The sequence below is a fragment of the Stegostoma tigrinum genome, chromosome 8 (genome assembly GCF_030684315.1).
Source record: "Stegostoma tigrinum isolate sSteTig4 chromosome 8, sSteTig4.hap1, whole genome shotgun sequence".
In the NCBI taxonomy this organism is placed as follows: Eukaryota; Metazoa; Chordata; class Chondrichthyes; order Orectolobiformes; family Stegostomatidae; genus Stegostoma; species Stegostoma tigrinum.
Window position 1 is genome coordinate 98,614,145 of NC_081361.1, and position 16,893 is coordinate 98,631,037.

A 16,893-nucleotide genomic window follows, 5' to 3' on the forward strand; every position below is an offset into this window, starting at 1 on the left:
CTCTCCCCCTCTCCCTCTCCCTCTCTCTTCCCCCCCGTCTCTCTCTCTCCCTCTCCCCTCTCCCTCTCTCTTCCCCCCCGTCTCTCTCTCTCCCCCTCTCCCTCTCTCTTCCCCCCCGTCTCTCTCTCTCCCCCTCTCCCTCTCTCTTCCCCCCCGTCTCTCTCTCTCCCCTCCCTCTCTCCGCTCTCTCTTCCCCTCTCTCCGTCTCTCTCTCTCCCCTCTCCCTTCCCCCCCGTCTCTCTCTCTCCCCCTCTCCTTCCCCCCCGTCTCTCTCTCTCCCCCCTCTCCCTTCCCCCCGTCTCTCTCTCTCCCCCTCTCTCCCTTCCCCCCCGTCTCTCTCTCTCCCCCTCTCCCTCTCTCTCCCCCCCGTCTCTCTCTCCCTCTCTCTTCCCCCCCGTCTCTCTCCCTCTCTCTTCCCCCCGTCTCTCTCCCCTCTCCTCTCTCTTCCCCCCCGTCTCTCTCTCCCCCTCTCCCTCTCTCTTCCCCCCCGTCTCTCTCTCCTCCCCCTCTCCCTCTCTCTTCCCCCCCGTCTCTCTCTCTCCCCCTCTCCCTCTCTCTTCCCCCCCGTCTCTCTCTCTCCCCCTCTCCCTCTCTCTTCCCCCCCGTCTCTCTCTCTCCCCCTCTCTCTTCCCCCCCGTCTCTCTCTCCCCTCTCCCTTCCCCCCCGTCTCTCTCTCTCCCCCTCTCCCTTCCCCCCCGTCTCTCTCTCTCCCCCTCTCCCTTCCCCCCCGTCTCTCTCTCTCCCCTCTCCTTCCCCCCCGTCTCTCTCTCTCCCCTCTCCCTCTCTCTTCCCCCCCGTCTCTCTCTCCCTCTCTCTTCCCCCCGTCTCTCTCTCCCTCTCTCTTCCCCCCCGTCTCTCTCTCCCCCTCTCCCTCTCTCTTCCCCCCCGTCTCTCTCTCCCCCTCTCCCTCTCTCTTCCCCCCCGTCTCTCTCTCCCCCTCTCCCTCTCTCTTCCCCCCCGTCTCTCTCTCCCCCTCTCCCTCTCTCTTCCCCCCCGTCTCTCTCTCCCCCTCTCCCTCTCTCTTCCCCCCCGTCTCTCTCTCTCCCCTCTCCCTCTCTCTTCCCCCCCGTCTCTCTCTCCCCCTCTCCCTCTCTCTTCCCCCCGTCTCTCTCTCCCCCTCTCCCTCTCTCTTCCCCCCCGTCTCTCTCTCCCCCTCTCCCTCTCTCTTCCCCCCCGTCTCTCTCTCCCCCTCTCCCTCTCTCTTCCCCCCCGTCTCCCTCTCCCTCTCTCTTCCCCCCCGTCTCTCTCTCCCTCTCTCTTCCCCCCCGTCTCTCTCTCCCTCTCTCTTCCCCCCCGTCTCTCTCTCCCTCTCTCTTCCCCCCGTCTCTCTCTCCCTCTCTCTTCCCCCCCGTCTCTCTCTCCCTCTCCTCTTCTCCCCCCGTCTCTCTCTCTCCCTCTCTCTTCCCCCCCCGTCTCTCTCTCCCTCTCTCTTCCCCCCCGTCTCTCTCTCCCTCTCTCTTCCCCCCCGTCTCTCTCTCCCTCTCTCTCTTCCCCCCCGTCTCTCTCTCCCTCTCTCTTCCCCCCCGTCTCTCTCTCCCTCTCTCTTCCCCCCCGTCTCTCTCTCCCTCTCTCTTCCCCCCCGTCTCTCTCTCTCCCCCTCTCCCTCTCTCTTCCCCCCGTCTCCTCTCTCCCTCTCTCTTCCCCCCCGTCTCTCTCTCCCTCTCTCTTCCCCCCCGTCTCTCTCTCTCCCCCCTCTCCCTCCTTCCCCCCCGTCTCTCTCTCCCTCTCTCTTCCCCCCCGTCTCTCTCTCCCTCTCTCTTCCCCCCCGTCTCTCTCTCTCCCCCTCTCCCTCTCTCTTCCCCCCCGTCTCTCTCTCCCCCTCTCCCTCTCTCTTCCCCCCCGTCTCTCTCTCTCCCCCTCTCCCTCTCTCTTCCCCCCCGTCTCTCTCTCCCCCTCTCCCTCTCTCTTCCCCCCCGTCTCTCTCTCCCCTCTCTCTTCCCCCCCGTCTCTCTCTCCCTCTCTCTTCCCCCCCGTCTCTCTCTCCCCCTCTCCCTCTCTCTTCCCCCCCGTCTCTCTCTCCCCCTCTCCCTCTCTCTTCCCCCCCCGTCTCTCTCTCCCCCTCTCCCTCTCTCTTCCCCCCCCGTCTCTCTCTCCCCCTCTCCCTCTCTCTTCCCCCCCGTCTCTCTCTCCCCCTCTCCCTCTCTCTTCCCCCCCCGTCTCTCTCTCCCCCTCTCCCTCTCTCTTTCCCCCCCCCCGTCTCTCTCTCCCCCTCTCCCTCTCTCTTCCCCCCCCGTCTCTCTCTCCCCCTCTCCCTCTCTCTTCCCCCCCCCGTCTCTCTCTCCCCCCTCTCCCTCTCTCTTCCCCCCCCCCGTCTCTCTCTCCCCCTCTCTTCCCCCCCGTCTCTCTCTCCCCCTCTCTTCCCCCCCGTCTCTCTCTCCCCCTCTCTTCCCCCCCGTCTCTCTCCCCCCCCTCTCTTCCCCCCCCGTCTCTCTCTCTCCCTCTCTTCCCCCCCCGTCTCTCTCTCCCCCTCTCTTCCCCCCCGTCTCTCTCTCCCCCTCTCTTCCCCCCCGTCTCTCTCTCCCCCTCTCTTCCCCCCGTCTCTCTCTCCCCCTCTCTTCCCCCCCGTCTCTCTCTCGCCCCTCTCTTCCCCCCGTCTCTCTCTCCCCCCTCTCTTCCCCCCCCGTCTCTCTCTCCCCCCTCTCTTCCCCCCCCGTCTCTCTCTCCCCCTCTCTTCCCCCCCGTCTCTCTCTCCCCCTCTCTTCCCCCCCGTCTCTCTCTCCCCCTCTCTCTCTTCCCCCCCGTCTCTCTCTCTCCCCCTCTCTTCCCCCCCGTCTCTCTCTCCCCCTCTCTTCCCCCCGTCTCTCTCTCCCCCTCTCTTCCCCCCCGTCTCTCTCTCCCCCCTCTCTTCCCCCCCGTCTCTCTCTCCCCCTCTCTTCCCCCCCGTCTCTCTCTCCCCCTCTCTTCCCCCCCCCGTCTCTCTCTCCCCCTCTCTTCCCCCCCGTCTCTCTCTCCCCCTCTCTTCCCCCCCGTCTCTCTCTCCCCCTCTCTTCCCCCCCGTCTCTCTCTCCCCCTCTCCCTCTCTCTTCCCCCCCGTCTCTCTCTCCCTCTCTCTCCCCCCGTCTCTCTCCCCCTCTCCCTCTCTCTTCCCCCCCGTCTCTCTCTCCCCCTCTCCCTCTCTCTTCCCCCCCGTCTCTCTCTCCCTCTCTCTTCCCCCCCGTCTCTCTCTCCCCCTCTCCCCTCTCTCTTCCCCCCCGTCTCTCTCTCCCCCTCTCCCTCTCTCTTCCCCCCCGTCTCTCTCTCCCTCTCTCTTCCCCCTCGTCTCTCTCTCCCTCTCTCTTCCCCCCTCGTCTCTCTCTCTCCCTCTCTCTTCCCCCTCGTCTCTCTCTCCCCCTCTCTTCCCCCCGTCTCTCTCTCCCCCTCTCCCTCTCTCTTCCCCCCCGTCTCTCTCTCCCCCTCTCCCTCTCTCTTCCCCCCGTCTCTCTCTCCCCCTCTCCCTCTCTCTTCCCCCCGTCTCTCTCTCCCCCTCTCCCTCTCTCTTCCCCCCCCGTCTCTCTCTCCCCCTCTCCCTCTCTCTTCCCCCCCCGTCTCTCTCTCCCTCTCTCTTTCCCCCCCCGTCTCTCCCTCCCTCTCTCTTCCCCCCCCGTCTCTCTCTCCCTCTCTCTTCCCCTCTCTCCTCCCCCCCCGTCTCTCTCTCCATCTCTCTTCCCCTCTCTCTTCCCCCCCCGTCTCTCTCTCCCCCTCTCTTCCCCCCCGTCTCTCTCTCCCCCTCTCTTCCCCCCCGTCTCTCTCTCCCTCTCTCTTCCCCCCCCGTCTCTCTCTCCCTCTCTCTTCCCCCCCCGTCTCTCTCTCCCTCTCTCTTCCCCCCCCGTCTCTCTCTCCCTCTCTCTTCCCCTCTCTCTTCCCCCCCCGTCTCTCTCTCCATCTCTCTTCCCCTCTCTCTTCCCCCCCCCGTCTCTCTCTCCCCCTCTCTTCCCCCCCGTCTCTCTCTCCCCCTCTCTTCCCCCCCGTCTCTCTCTCCCTCTCTCTTCCCCCCGTCTCTCTCTCCCCCTCTCCCTCTCTCTTCCCCCCGTCTCTCTCTCCCCCTCTCCCTCTCTCTTCCCCCCCGTCTCTCTCTCCCCCTCTCCCTCTCTCTTCCCCCCGTCTCTCTCTCCCCCCTCTCCCTCTCTCTTCCCCCCCGTCTCTCTCTCCCCTCTCCCTCTCTCTTCCCCCCCCGTCTCTCTCTCCCCCTCTCCCTCTCTCTTCCCCCCCGTCTCTCTCTCCCCCTCTCCCTCTCTCTTCCCCCCGTCTCTCTCTCCCCCTCTCCCTCTCTCTTCCCCCCGTCTCTCTCTCCCCCTCTCCCTCTCTCTTCCCCCCCCGTCTCTCTCTCCCCCTCTCCCTCTCTCTTCCCCCCCCGTCTCTCTCTCCCTCTCTCTTCCCCCCCCGTCTCTCTCTCCCTCTCTCTTCCCCCCCCGTCTCTCTCTCCCTCTCTCTTCCCCTCTCTCCTCCCCCCCCGTCTCTCTCTCCATCTCTCTTCCCCTCTCTCTTCCCCCCCCGTCTCTCTCTCCCCCTCTCTTCCCCCCCGTCTCTCTCTCCCCCTCTCTTCCCCCCCGTCTCTCTCTCCCTCTCTCTTCCCCCCCCGTCTCTCTCTCCCTCTCTCTTCCCCCCCCCGTCTCTCTCTCCCTCTCTCTTCCCCCCCGTCTCTCTCTCCCTCTCTTCCCCTCTCTCTTCCCCCCCCGTCTCTCTCTCCATCTCTCTTCCCCTCTCTCTTCCCCCCCCGTCTCTCTCTCCCCCTCTCTTCCCCCCCGTCTCTCTCTCCCCCTCTCTTCCCCCCCGTCTCTCTCTCCCTCTCTCTTCCCCCCCGTCTCTCTCTCCCCCTCTCCCTCTCTCTTCCCCCCCGTCTCTCTCCCCCTCTCCCTCTCTCTTCCCCCCCGTCTCTCTCTCCCCCTCTCCCTCTCTCTTCCCCCCGTCTCTCTCTCCCCCTCTCCCTCTCTCTTCCCCCCCGTCTCTCTCTCCCCCTCTCCCTCTCTCTTCCCCCCCCGTCTCTCTCTCCCCCTCTCCCTCTCTCTTCCCCCCCCGTCTCTCTCTCCCTCTCTCTTCCCCCCCCGTCTCTCTCTCTCCCCTCTCTTCCCCCCCGTCTCTCTCTCCCCCTCTCTTCCCCCCCGTCTCTCTCTCCCCCTCTCTTCCCCCCCGTCTCTCTCTCCCCCTCTCTTCCCCCCCGTCTCTCTCTCCCCCTCTCTTCCCCCCCGTCTCTCTCTCCCCCCTCTTCCCCCCCGTCTCTCTCTCCCCCTCTCTTCCCCCCCGTCTCTCTCTCCCCCTCTCTTCCCCCCCGTCTCTCTCTCCCCCTCTCTTCCCCCCGTCTCTCTCTCCCCCTCTCTTCCCCCCCGTCTCTCTCTCCCCCTCTCTTCCCCCCCGTCTCTCTCTCCCCCTCTCCCTCTCTCTTCCCCCCCGTCTCTCTCTCCCCCTCTCCCTCTCTCTTCCCCCCCGTCTCTCTCTCCCTCTCTCTTCCCCCCCGTCTCTCTCTCCCCCTCTCCCTCTCTCTTCCCCCCCGTCTCTCTCTCCCTCTCTCTTCCCCCCCCGTCTCTCTCTCCCCCTCTCCCTCTCTCTTCCCCCCCCGTCTCTCTCTCCCCCTCTCCCTCTCTCTTCCCCCCCGTCTCTCTCTCCCTCTCTCTTCCCCCTCGTCTCTCTCTCCCTCTCTCTTCCCCCTCGTCTCTCTCTCCCTCTCTCTTCCCCCTCGTCTCTCTCTCCCTCTCTCTTCCCCCCCTCGTCTCTCTCTCCCCCTCTCTTCCCCCCCGTCTCTCTCTCCCCCTCTCTTCCCCCCCGTCTCTCTCTCCCCCTCTCCCTCTCTCTTCCCCCCCCGTCTCTCTCTCCCCCTCTCCCTCTCTCTTCCCCCCCGTCTCTCTCTCCCCTCTCCCTCTCTCTTCCCCCCGTCTCTCTCTCCCCCCTCTCCCTCTCTCTTCCCCCCCGTCTCTCTCTCCCCCTCTCCCTCTCTCTTCCCCCCCCGTCTCTCTCTCCCCCTCTCCCTCTCTCTTCCCCCCCCGTCTCTCTCTCCCTCTCTCTTCCCCCCCCGTCTCTCTCTCCCTCTCTCTTCCCCCCCCGTCTCTCTCTCCCTTCCCCCCCCGTCTCTCTCTCCCCCTCTCTTCCCCCCCGTCTCTCTCTCCCCCTCTCTTCCCCCCCGTCTCTCTCTCCCCCTCTCTTCCCCCCCGTCTCTCTCTCCCCCTCTCTTCCCCCCCGTCTCTCTCTCCCCCTCTCCCTCTCTCTTCCCCCCCGTCTCTCTCTCCCCCTCTCCCTCTCTCTTCCCCCCCGTCTCTCTCTCCCTCTCTCTTCCCCCCCGTCTCTCTCTCCCCCTCTCCCTCTCTCTTCCCCCCCGTCTCTCTCTCCCTCTCTCTTCCCCCCCGTCTCTCTCTCCCCCTCTCCCTCTCTCTTCCCCCCCGTCTCTCTCTCCCCCTCTCCCTCTCTCTTCCCCCCCGTCTCTCTCTCCCCCTCTCCCTCTCTCTTCCCCCCCGTCTCTCTCTCCCTCTCTCTTCCCCCTCGTCTCTCTCTCCCTCTCTCTTCCCCCTCGTCTCTCTCTCCCTCTCTCTTCCCCCTCGTCTCTCTCTCCCTCTCTCTTCCCCCCCGTCTCTCTCTCCCCCTCTCTTCCCCCCCGTCTCTCTCTCCCCCTCTCTTCCCCCCCGTCTCTCTCTCCCCCTCTCCCTCTCTCTTCCCCCCCGTCTCTCTCTCCCCCTCTCCCTCTCTCTTCCCCCCGTCTCTCTCTCCCCCTCTCCCTCTCTCTTCCCCCCGTCTCTCTCTCCCCCTCTCCCTCTCTCTTCCCCCCCCGTCTCTCTCTCCCCCTCTCCCTCTCTCTTCCCCCCCCGTCTCTCTCTCCCCCTCTCCCTCTCTCTTCCCCCCCCGTCTCTCTCTCCCCCTCTCCCTCTCTCTTCCCCCCCCGTCTCTCTCTCCCTCTCTCTTCCCCCCCCGTCTCTCTCTCCCTCTCTCTTCCCCCCCCGTCTCTCTCTCCCTCTCTCTTCCCCCCCCGTCTCTCTCTCCCTTCCCCCCCGTCTCTCTCTCCCTCTCTCTTCCCCCCCCGTCTCTCTCTCCCCCTCTCCCTCTCTCTTCCCCCCCCGTCTCTCTCTCCCCCCCCCCGTCTCTCTCTCCCTCTCTCTTCCCCCCCCGTCTCTCTCTCCCTCTCTCTTCCCCCCCCGTCTCTCTCTCCCTCTCTCTTCCCCCCCCGTCTCTCTCTCCCCTTCCCCCCCCGTCTCTCTCTCCCTCTCTCTTCCCCCCCCGTCTCTCTCTCCCCCCTCTCCCTCTCTCTTCCCCCCCCGTCTCTCTCTCCCCCTCTCCCTCTCTCTTCCCCCCCCGTCTCTCTCTCCCCCTCTCCCTCTCCCTTCCCCCCCCGTCTCTCTCTCCTCTCTCTTCCCCCCCGTCTCTCTCTCCCTCTCTCTTCCCCTCTCTCTTCCCCCCCCCCCGTCTCTCTCTCCCTCTCTCCCTCTCTCTTCCCCCCCCCCCGTCTCTCTCTCCCTCTCTCTTCCCCCCCCCCCCGTCTCTCTCTCCCTCTCTCTTCCCCCCCCCCCCGTCTCTCTCTCCCTCTCTCTTCCCCCCCCCCCCGTCTCTCTCTCCCTCTCTCTTCCCCCCCCCCCCGTCTCTCTCTCCCTCTCTCTTTCCCCCCCCCCCGTCTCTCTCTCCCTCTCTCCCTCTCTCTTCCCCTCTCTCTTCCCCCCCCCCCCGTCTCTCTCTCCCTCTCTCCTCCCCCCCCCGTCTCTCTCTCCCTCTCTCTTCCCCTCTCTCTTCCCCCCCCCCCCGTCTCTCTCTCCCTCTCTCCTCCCCCCCCCGTCTCTCTCTCCCTCTCTCTTCCCCTCTCTCTTCCCCCCCCCCCCCGTCTCTCTCTCCCTCTCTCCTCCCCCCCCCGTCTCTCTCTCCCTCTCTCTTCCCCTCTCTCTTCCCCCCCCTCCCGTCTCTCTCTCCCTCTCTCCTCCCCCCCCCGTCTCTCTCTCCCTCTCTCTTCCCCTCTCTCTTCCCCCCCCCCCCCGTCTCTCTCTCCCTCTTCCCTCTCTCTTCCCCTCTCTCTTCCCCCCCCCCCCGTCTCTCTCTCCCTCTCTCCTCCCCCCCCCGTCTCTCTCTCCCTCTCTCTTCCCCTCTCTCTTCCCCCCCCCCCCCCGTCTCTCTCTCCCTCTCTCCTCCCCCCCCCCGTCTCTCTCTCCCTCTCTCCCTCTCTCTTCCCCTCTCTCTTCCCCCCCCCCCCGTCTCTCTCTCCCTCTCTCTTCCCCTCTCTCTTCCCCCCCCCCCCGTCTCTCTCTCCCTCTCTCCTCCCCCCCCCGTCTCTCTCTCCCTCTCTCTTCCCCCTCTCTCTTCCCCCCCCCCCCGTCTCTCTCTCCCTCTCTCCTCCCCCCCCCCCGTCTCTCTCTCCCTCTCTCCCTCTCTCTTCCCCTCTCTCTTCCCCCCCCCCCGTCTCTCTCTCCCTCTCCCTCTCCCTCCCTCTCCTCTCCCTCTCTCTCTCTCTCTGTCTGTCCTCTCTCTCTCTCTCTCCCTCCCTCTCTCTCTCTCCCCTCACCCATCCCATATCCACATCTCTCTCTGTTCTCTGCCTGTTTTCCCCTCCGGACACTGACCTCGAACGACTTGTCTCCGGACACCGGGCGGCACAGGGCGTTGTCGGCGCACGGACAGTCATCGGCCCGAGCCCCGAGGGCGAAGATCGCGGCCAGGGCCAGGGCCAGGACTCGAACACACAGCTCTCCCTCCCGCTGCCCAGCCATGGTTCCCGCCCACCGCCGCCGGAAGTCGTCCTTTGTTCCCTAACCCCCACCTGACCTCCCACTTCCGGTTTCTACAATCATCCGGGTCTCCAAGATTATAGAACCTCCTCTTCGGTCATGTAGCAACGAGCAGAGGGGGAAGCCTTTCTGCCCATTTTTTCGGATCTGCTAGCTTCCTGTGCACGCTAGTATGTGTGGGTTGGTAATTCCGAGGCCTCAATCCCATCAAGTGGAACTTGAATTTAATGGTATTTGCTCTAAGGTGAGTTATGACAAATTTGGATAGTATTCCCTTGTATAGTAGTCTGTGGACAACCTGATAGAAATATATAAAATTATGAGAAGCATCGATAGGATGGCTGGCTTTTTCCCAGGGTGGAAATGTTAAATATTACAGGCTATGGGTGGGGGAACATTTAAAGATATGCAAAGAAAGTTTTATTTACACAGTGGGTTGTAGGCATCTGGAAAATGTTGCCGGGGAGGGGACAGGAGCGGTGCAATAGCACTGTTTAAGAGGTATTTAGACAGACCTATGAATAAGCAAAGAATACAGGAATAAATGCCATATATACGCAGATGGGATTAGTTTAGATTAGATTACATTTCCGACAGTGTGGAAACAGGTCCTTCAGCACACTGGCATCATGGTTGGCGCACACATGTGCTGTATTGCCCTATATTCTTGACCTAAAACAACATAAAGAACTATGGAAAGAGAAACAAAAATTGCTCAAGAAACTCAGCATGTCTGGCAGCATCTGTACAGAGAGAAACAAACATAACATTTCAAGTTGAATGACCCTTCCTCAAACATGATAATGGCTCGAAAAAAGCGGTATATATACTGAAGACAGTGGATTGACGGTTGGCGGGGTGAGCAAATAGGTGCAGATGGTGCCCAGGGAGAGAGACAACAAAAAACAAAAATTGCTGGAAAGACTCAGCAGGTCAACAGCATCTGCAGAGAGAAATCAGAATTAATGTTTGGGTCCAGTGAAACTTCTGATGTGAACCTGCTGCACCTGGAACGTATGATTGGAGCTGTGCATAATGAGGAGCAACGGGGTCTAATATTGCATATTCTCCGATTGCATAGGAAAGTGCGGTGGAGATGAGTGGAGGATTGGGACTGGAGGAGGAGGGGACCAGGGTGGTTTGTATGTGGAATGAACTGCCAGAGGAAGTGGTAGATGCAAGAACGGTTGCAACATTTAAAAGATATGTGGCCAGGTACGTGAATAGGAAAGGTTTAGAGAGATATGGGCGAAACACTAGTACAAGGGACTGGTTTAGTTCGGGGAACTTGATCGGCATTGACAAGTTGGACTGTAGGGTCTGTTTCCATGCTGTATGACTGTATCTCCGTTTTAAATGAGCGTTCCCTTATTCTGTAACTTTGTCCTCTAGTTTGAGATTCCCTCACTAGTGGAAACATATTCTCAGTTAAATCCCCTCAGAATCTTGTATGTTTTAATAAGATCAACTCTTATTCTTCTAAACGCAAATGAATAAACATCTAATTTGTTTTGCCTTTCTTGATAAGTCAACCCCTTCATAGCAGGCATCGGCTAGTGAATCCGTTTTGAACTGCCTCCAATGGCTGTGCTTCCTTTCTTAAATACCAAAACTGTATACAGCTCTCCAGATGTAGCCTCAGCAGCACCCAATACAGTTGCAACAAGATTTGCCTATTTTTAACCTCCAGACCTGTTACAGTAATGACCCAAATTTATTTCTTACTGCACTTGCATACTAACTGTTTATGTTTCATGCCCAAGAACATCCTGATCCCTTCTGCACTGCACTTCTTTGGATTCTCCCTCTGTTCAAATAATAGTGTGCTTTTCAATTCTTCGTATTAAAACACACAACTTCACACTGTCCCATATTAGGCACCATCTGCCAAGTTTTGCCTACTCACTCAATCTATCTATATTCTTTTTTGCATATTCTTTATGCCCTCACCACAACATGCCCCTATCACCACTTCTATATCATCAGCAAATTTGGATACATTACACCCTTCTACAAATCATTAAGAATGTATAGTAAATCATTGAGGCTCTAGGACTAATGCTCGTGGCATGTCAGTAGTTTAGTTTTGAATACTGACTCATTAGATGTGGATGTCGCTAGTGGGGCTAGCATTTGTCGTCCCTAGCTGCCCTTGAGAAAGTGGTATAAGTTATGTCTTTAAAATCTGAAGAAGATACATAATTTTGACTCCGTGTGTTAACCAATCCTCAATTCATATTAATACAGTACCCCAGTTGTGTGGGTACCTATCCTCTACAAAAACTATTTATGAGGCATCTTATTGAATGTCTTTGTCTGCTGGTACCCCTTTATCAATTCTCCTTGTTCCAACCTTAAAGCACTTGAGCAGATTTTTTTCAAATGTGATTACCCTTCCCCAAAACTATATTGACTCTGCTTCATTGTGTTAAACTTTTGTGCTTCTTGTTTAGTAACGGACTATAATTTTTCCCAACAACAGAAATAATAGGCAGGCTGGAAACTTTAAGGTTTTGGAGTAGATTTGTAGCTCGGGTTGTGGATGTCACAGTTGGTTCGCTTGCCAAGCTGATTCGGTATTGCTCTGCATGTGTTTCATTACCCCGCTGGGTAACATCATCAGTGCAGCCTCCGATGAAGCGCCATTGTGTTTCCCTGCCTGGTTTTTAAACTCTAGAGTCCCTTGAGCTGGATTGCCTCACTTCTGGATTTCATTTGCAATGGAGTCTGTATGGGGTCGAGTTCTATGTGTTTGTTGATGGCTTTCTTCATGGACTACCAAGCTTCTAGGAACTCCCGTGCCTGCCTCTGCTTTGCTTGTCCCAGGATCTTGGTGTTGTCCCAATCGGATCCCAATCCCAATAAGGAGGACCACCAATTCAACTGGGACAAGCAAAGCAGAGACAGGCACAAGAGTTCCTAGAAGCCTGGTACTCCATGAAGAGAACAATCAACAAACACGTAGAACTTGACCCCATGTACATGCCATTGCGAAGGAAAACCGAAAGCGAGGTAATCCAGCTCAACGGACTCCAGAGTTTAAAAACCAGGTGGGAAAACACACAATGGCGCTTCATTGAAGGCTGCACTGATGGTGTTACCCAGCAGGTATGTTAAAGAAGAATTTGAGATATTAGTATTAGGAATAAAAATTTGAGACAGGAACTTAGAGTAGATGACAAGTTTAAAAAAAAAAGAACTGCAGATGCTGGAAATCAGAAACAAAAACAGAAATTGCTGGAAAAACTCAGCAGGTCTGGCAGCATCTGTGGAAAGAAAGCGGAGTTAACGTTTCAGGTGACTGTTAGTCAGAATGTTTTGCTTTAGGGTTTACCTCACTGCCACATCTCCTCCAGATATGCCCACCTTGAAGAACTTTTATCTTCATTCCTGGTGTTTGACAAGGTTTTTTTTTCAGAGGTTCCGAGTTCCACATCATCCTCTGGTTTTGGTCACTGAACACAAAAAGTTAACTCTGTTTTGTCTTCATGGATGCAGTTGAGTTTTTGCCAGCAATTTCTGTTTGAAATAGACAACCCCCCTGGATCTGTTTATGTATTCTCCCCCCCCCCCCCCCAATGTTGAAAGAGGCAGCTGTAATGGAAAGACCACATCATTTCATTTCCTGTATTTTTGATTGTGGACTGAAATGAGAAAAGGGATGTTTTGAAAACCAAGGACTGGAAGTAATTGCTGCTGTTCTTTTCTTTAAGAAAAAAAACAAGTTACCAAAATTCATGGCATGTTTTACTGCTTTATTCAAGGTTTGAGGGTTGGGTGTGCGAGTGGGGTGTGGGAGTTGTTGGTAGATGCCTGGCACCATGGGTGAATGTAGAATGGGATTAACCAATAATGAGTGGTTTTGCTTTGTCTAATTATGACTAATTGTAAATGACATAAGTCATTAACTTGTCAACATTGGCTCCAGAGGAGCTGAACCGCTGGTGGGTGTGCATGATGTAGGGAGAAGCCTTTGCACTGTTCGAAGGGCGGGTTGTGTGTGTCTCTCTCTGCATTAATAATACCTGAAGCCTGCAAAAAGCTTGTTTCTTTCTCCTACCAATTGCTGTAAGCTTTTGCCTTAAAATGGTATCTAAGAGACTTTGTAGTCAGTGTACCCTGCACATCCTGCAAAGAAGTGAAAGAACCAGCAGAAAGGAGATTGAACACCAGAACGATAAAACAAAGAACTTTGTTTTTTTTTGAGGAACAGAAAGTCCTAGCAAGCCAAATGGAACGTTCTCATTGAACCCAGTGGGCTGCTGCTTTTGAACTGTTTCCCAGTTTTCTTTTCCCACCCGCAGCATCCAGGAAAAACATTTTTTCTTTTGTTTGTCTGCGTTTATAAGAGATTTTGAGAAGACTTTGGAGTCTTAGCTACATGAACCTTGTTCTATTTAAAAGCTATCGACACAAAGAACTGTTGCTGGAAATCTGAACCAGAAACAGAAATTGCTGGAGAAACTCAGCAGGTCTGGTGGCATCTCTGGAGAGAAAAGAGTGAACTTTCTGAGTGCAGTGACTGAGGACTGAATTCTGAAGAATGGTCACCAGGCTCGAAACGTTAACTCATGTTTAGTAAACTTGTTGGTTATTTTGAGAATATAACTAGGAAAACAGACACAGAGGAACTAGTGGCTTTCAGAAAGCTTCCAGTAAAGTTTTACTCAAGAAGTATGTAAAGAAAATTTGAGAATATCAGATTGGGGGAACACACTGACATAGATTGAGAACTAGCTAATGGATAGCTAACAGCATAAAAATCAAATTAGATTTTATTGTGACGTGTGCTCAAGTAAAGGGATATAAGATTACAGTGAAATGTGTACATTATTGTCATTCCTGGCTTCATGTGAGATGCAGTGATTTTCAGAGATTGGCAAACTGCATCTAGTGAGGTATCACAAGGATCGATTGTTAAACTCCAGCTGTTCACAATCTGTATCAAAGATTTGAATGGGGGCATTTAATTAAACAATTTCAAGTTTACAGATTACAGAAAACTAAATGCGAGTGTAAGTTGTGACAAAGATGCCGAGCCGCATCAGGCAGCTTTGAAAGTCTGAGTGGAAAAACGAAGGAGCAAACATTTATCTGATATGGATGTCAGGTTATCCAACTCAAAGTCAAACGAAAGTCAAATCCAAATAGCTTCTTAAATTGTGAGAGGGTCTGGGAAGTATTGAATTTGGAAACAAGTGTTCTTGTCCATGAATCACTGAAAGTTACCATGCAGATGTAGCAAGGAATTGAGGAAACAAATGGTATGTTGGCATTTTTTACAAAAGGGTTTCCGTACAGGAGTAAAGATCAGATAGATACATGAATAGGAAAGGATTGGAAGGATATGGGCCAGGAACAGGCAGGTGGAACAGCTTATATTGGGCTAATGTTCAGCATGGACTGGTTGGACTGAAGGGTCTGTTTCCATGCTGTTATGACTTTGACTGCGTGTGTCACATCGCTTATATAGAGTCTTATTCAATCCAGTGTGCAGGTCTGATTTCCTTACCTCAATAAAGACATACTTGTGTTACAAAAACCGAAGTTGCTGGAAAAGTTCAGCAGGTCTGGCAGTATCTGTGAAGAGAAGTCAGAGTTAACGTTTTTGGGGCCTGGTGATCCCTCCTCAGAAGATCACTTTATCTCTGATTTTTTTTTAAATGATTCATGGACGAGAGAGTTGCTGGCCTGGCAGCATTTATTGCCCATCCCTAATTGCCTAGAGGGCAGTTAAGAGTCAACCACATTGCTGTGGGTCTGGAGTCACATGTAGGCCAGACCAGGTAAGGATGCCAGTTTCCTTCCCTAAAGGACATCAGTGAACCAGATGGGTTTTTCCAACAATCGACATGGATTCATGGTCAACATTATGTTCTTAATTCCAGATATTTATTGAATTCAAATTCCACCTAATTCGATATGACTCTTCTTCAGGACCCAAACAATTGCAAAAATGCTGTGGATGCTGAAGATCTGCAATAAACCCAGAAAAAGCTCAAGAATTGCTTTGAAGTCAAATATATGACCATGAATTTACATGAATCAGAGTCCAACAAGTTTTGTTCACCTTATCTGTGCCCCTCATTATTTTGTAAACCTCAATAAGGTCACCCCTCAACCTCCTATGTTCCAGTGAGTACCCTTTAGGGAAGGAAACTACCATCCTTACCTGGTCTGGCCTACATGTGACTCCAGACCCACAGCAATGTGGTTTGCTCTTAACTGCTCTTGGGGCAATTAGGGATGGGCAATAAATGCTGCCAGGCCAGTGATTCCCTCATCCTGTGAATGAATAAAGAAATAAAGAATAAAGTTGCAACCTCTCCTTTAACTCAAACCCTCCAGCCCCTGTATTTCACATGGGAAACCTCACAACCTTTAAAAAGTATTTTGACGAGCACTTGAAATGTCATAACATTGACTTGTACATAAAATAATTTTGCGATGTTCCTGCGAGTGTTTACAACAGATCACTGGAATTACTGATGTTTTGTTTATGGATCTGTCTGTCTCTGACACACCACCCCTCTGCTTGGTCCTCATGCTCAGAGCCATATCCAGCATCCCTAGCTGATTTCTGAATTTCTGTGTGGAGAACCTCCTGAGGACCTCCCCACTCCCCAAATGTCTGAAAATATTGTTACATTCTCCACTGTAAACATTACCACAGACTCTCCCCTTAATATTTTACAATTTCTGCTCTCTTTCTCATACATATTGCAAAGAGTAATCAATAATAATCATGCCTTTATGATAAATGAAAAATAAAAAAGATTTTTAAAAATCTGTTAAAATTCCTTTATAAGATGAGAGCATCATTGACTAGACCAGCATTTATTGTCCATCCCTAATTCTCCAGAGATCAGTTAGGAGTCAAAGTCATTGTGATAAACAAACAGGAAGCTGGAAACACACAGCAAGGCAGGCAGTGTCTGGTGGAAAGGACAGGTCAACATTTTGGGTAGAGATAAAGGGAACTGCAGATGCTGGAGAATCCAAGATAATAAAATGTGGAGCTGGATGAACACAGCAGGCCAAGCAGCATCTCGGGAGCTCAAAAGCTGACGTTCCGGGCCTAGACCCTTCATCAGAGAGGGGGATGGGGAGAGGGTTCTGAAATAAATAGGGAGAGAGGGGGAGGCATCCATCTTCGGTCCACCTCCCGCGCTCTCCCTATTTATTTCAGAACCCTCTCCCCATTCCCCTGTCTGATGAAGGGTCTAGGCCCGAAATGTCAACATTTTGGGTATTTGTGTGCACCAGCAGATTTCTTCCCTGAAGCACATTAGTAAACCAGATTGGGTTTTACCATTTACCAGCATGCCACTGTGGTTACTTGGTTGCCATTAGAATCATATGCCGTGGAAACAGGCCCTTTGGCCTAACTCTTGTCTGCCAACTGGGTTTCCTAAACTAAACTCGTCCCATTTACCTGCATTTGGCCCATATTCCACTGAACCTTTCCTTTCCATGTACCTGCCCAAAGGTCTTTTAAATGTTGCAGTTGCACTGCCTCTAGCACTGTCCTTTGTGTGAAAACGTTACCACCCTCAGGTCCCTTTGAAATCTTACCCCTGACACACTTAATCTGTGCCCTTTCATTTTGTACACACCCACCTTGGGAAAAGACTTTGGCTATTCACCTTTCCTGTGCCCCTCATGACTTTATGAACGTCTATGAAGTTACCCCTTGGCCTCCAATGCTCCAGGGGAAAAGTCCCAAAGGAATTGCATTACCATTACCAAAAGTAAGGATGTAATTGTTTAGTTATACAGGGCATTGGAGAGGCCACTTCCTGTATGCTGTGTAGGGTGTTAGACTTTTTTATTGAAGGAAGGATGTAAATGTATTGGAGATTGTTTGCGGGATTGCAATGAGAGGGTTGTCTTTGGAGAAAGGTTGGACAGACCGGGTTTGTTTCTAATGAAGTTTGGGGTCGGGTTGAGTGGGGGAGGGTTCTGATTGAAGTGTATCAGATCCTGAATGGTCTTGATAAGATGGATTTGGAAAGGAGTGTTCATTTTGTGAGGCTCCAGGTTAGCGTAGGCCTGGAGCTGGGGCCTCCAGATTATTAGTGAGGTGGCCGCGGAGCTGAGGGCCACTGGTTGAAGGGCGTGTGTGGATCCAGTATGAGACCTGGCATGGGCAGGTGGGCCCAGCGGCGAAAAGATGCTGCCTGAAGAGTGGAATTCTGATGTTGGTGGGCAGATGGTAAGCTGTTGG

At 54.6% G+C, this 16,893-nt stretch overlaps 1 protein-coding gene across 1 annotated transcript in view; it reads right to left on the reverse strand.

Annotated features, from left to right (window-relative positions):
* The window catches only part of ctbs (chitobiase, di-N-acetyl-), a 33,572-nt gene extending 24,899 nt beyond the window's left edge, over positions 1-8,673 (reverse strand). Inside the window, exon 1 of the mRNA XM_059648168.1 lies at positions 8,502-8,673. Within this exon, the coding sequence (XP_059504151.1) occupies positions 8,502-8,648 (147 nt within the window). The 5' untranslated portion in view covers positions 8,649-8,673. The remainder of the gene's footprint in view (positions 1-8,501) is intronic.
* Between the last annotated feature and the right edge of the window lie 8,220 nt (positions 8,674-16,893).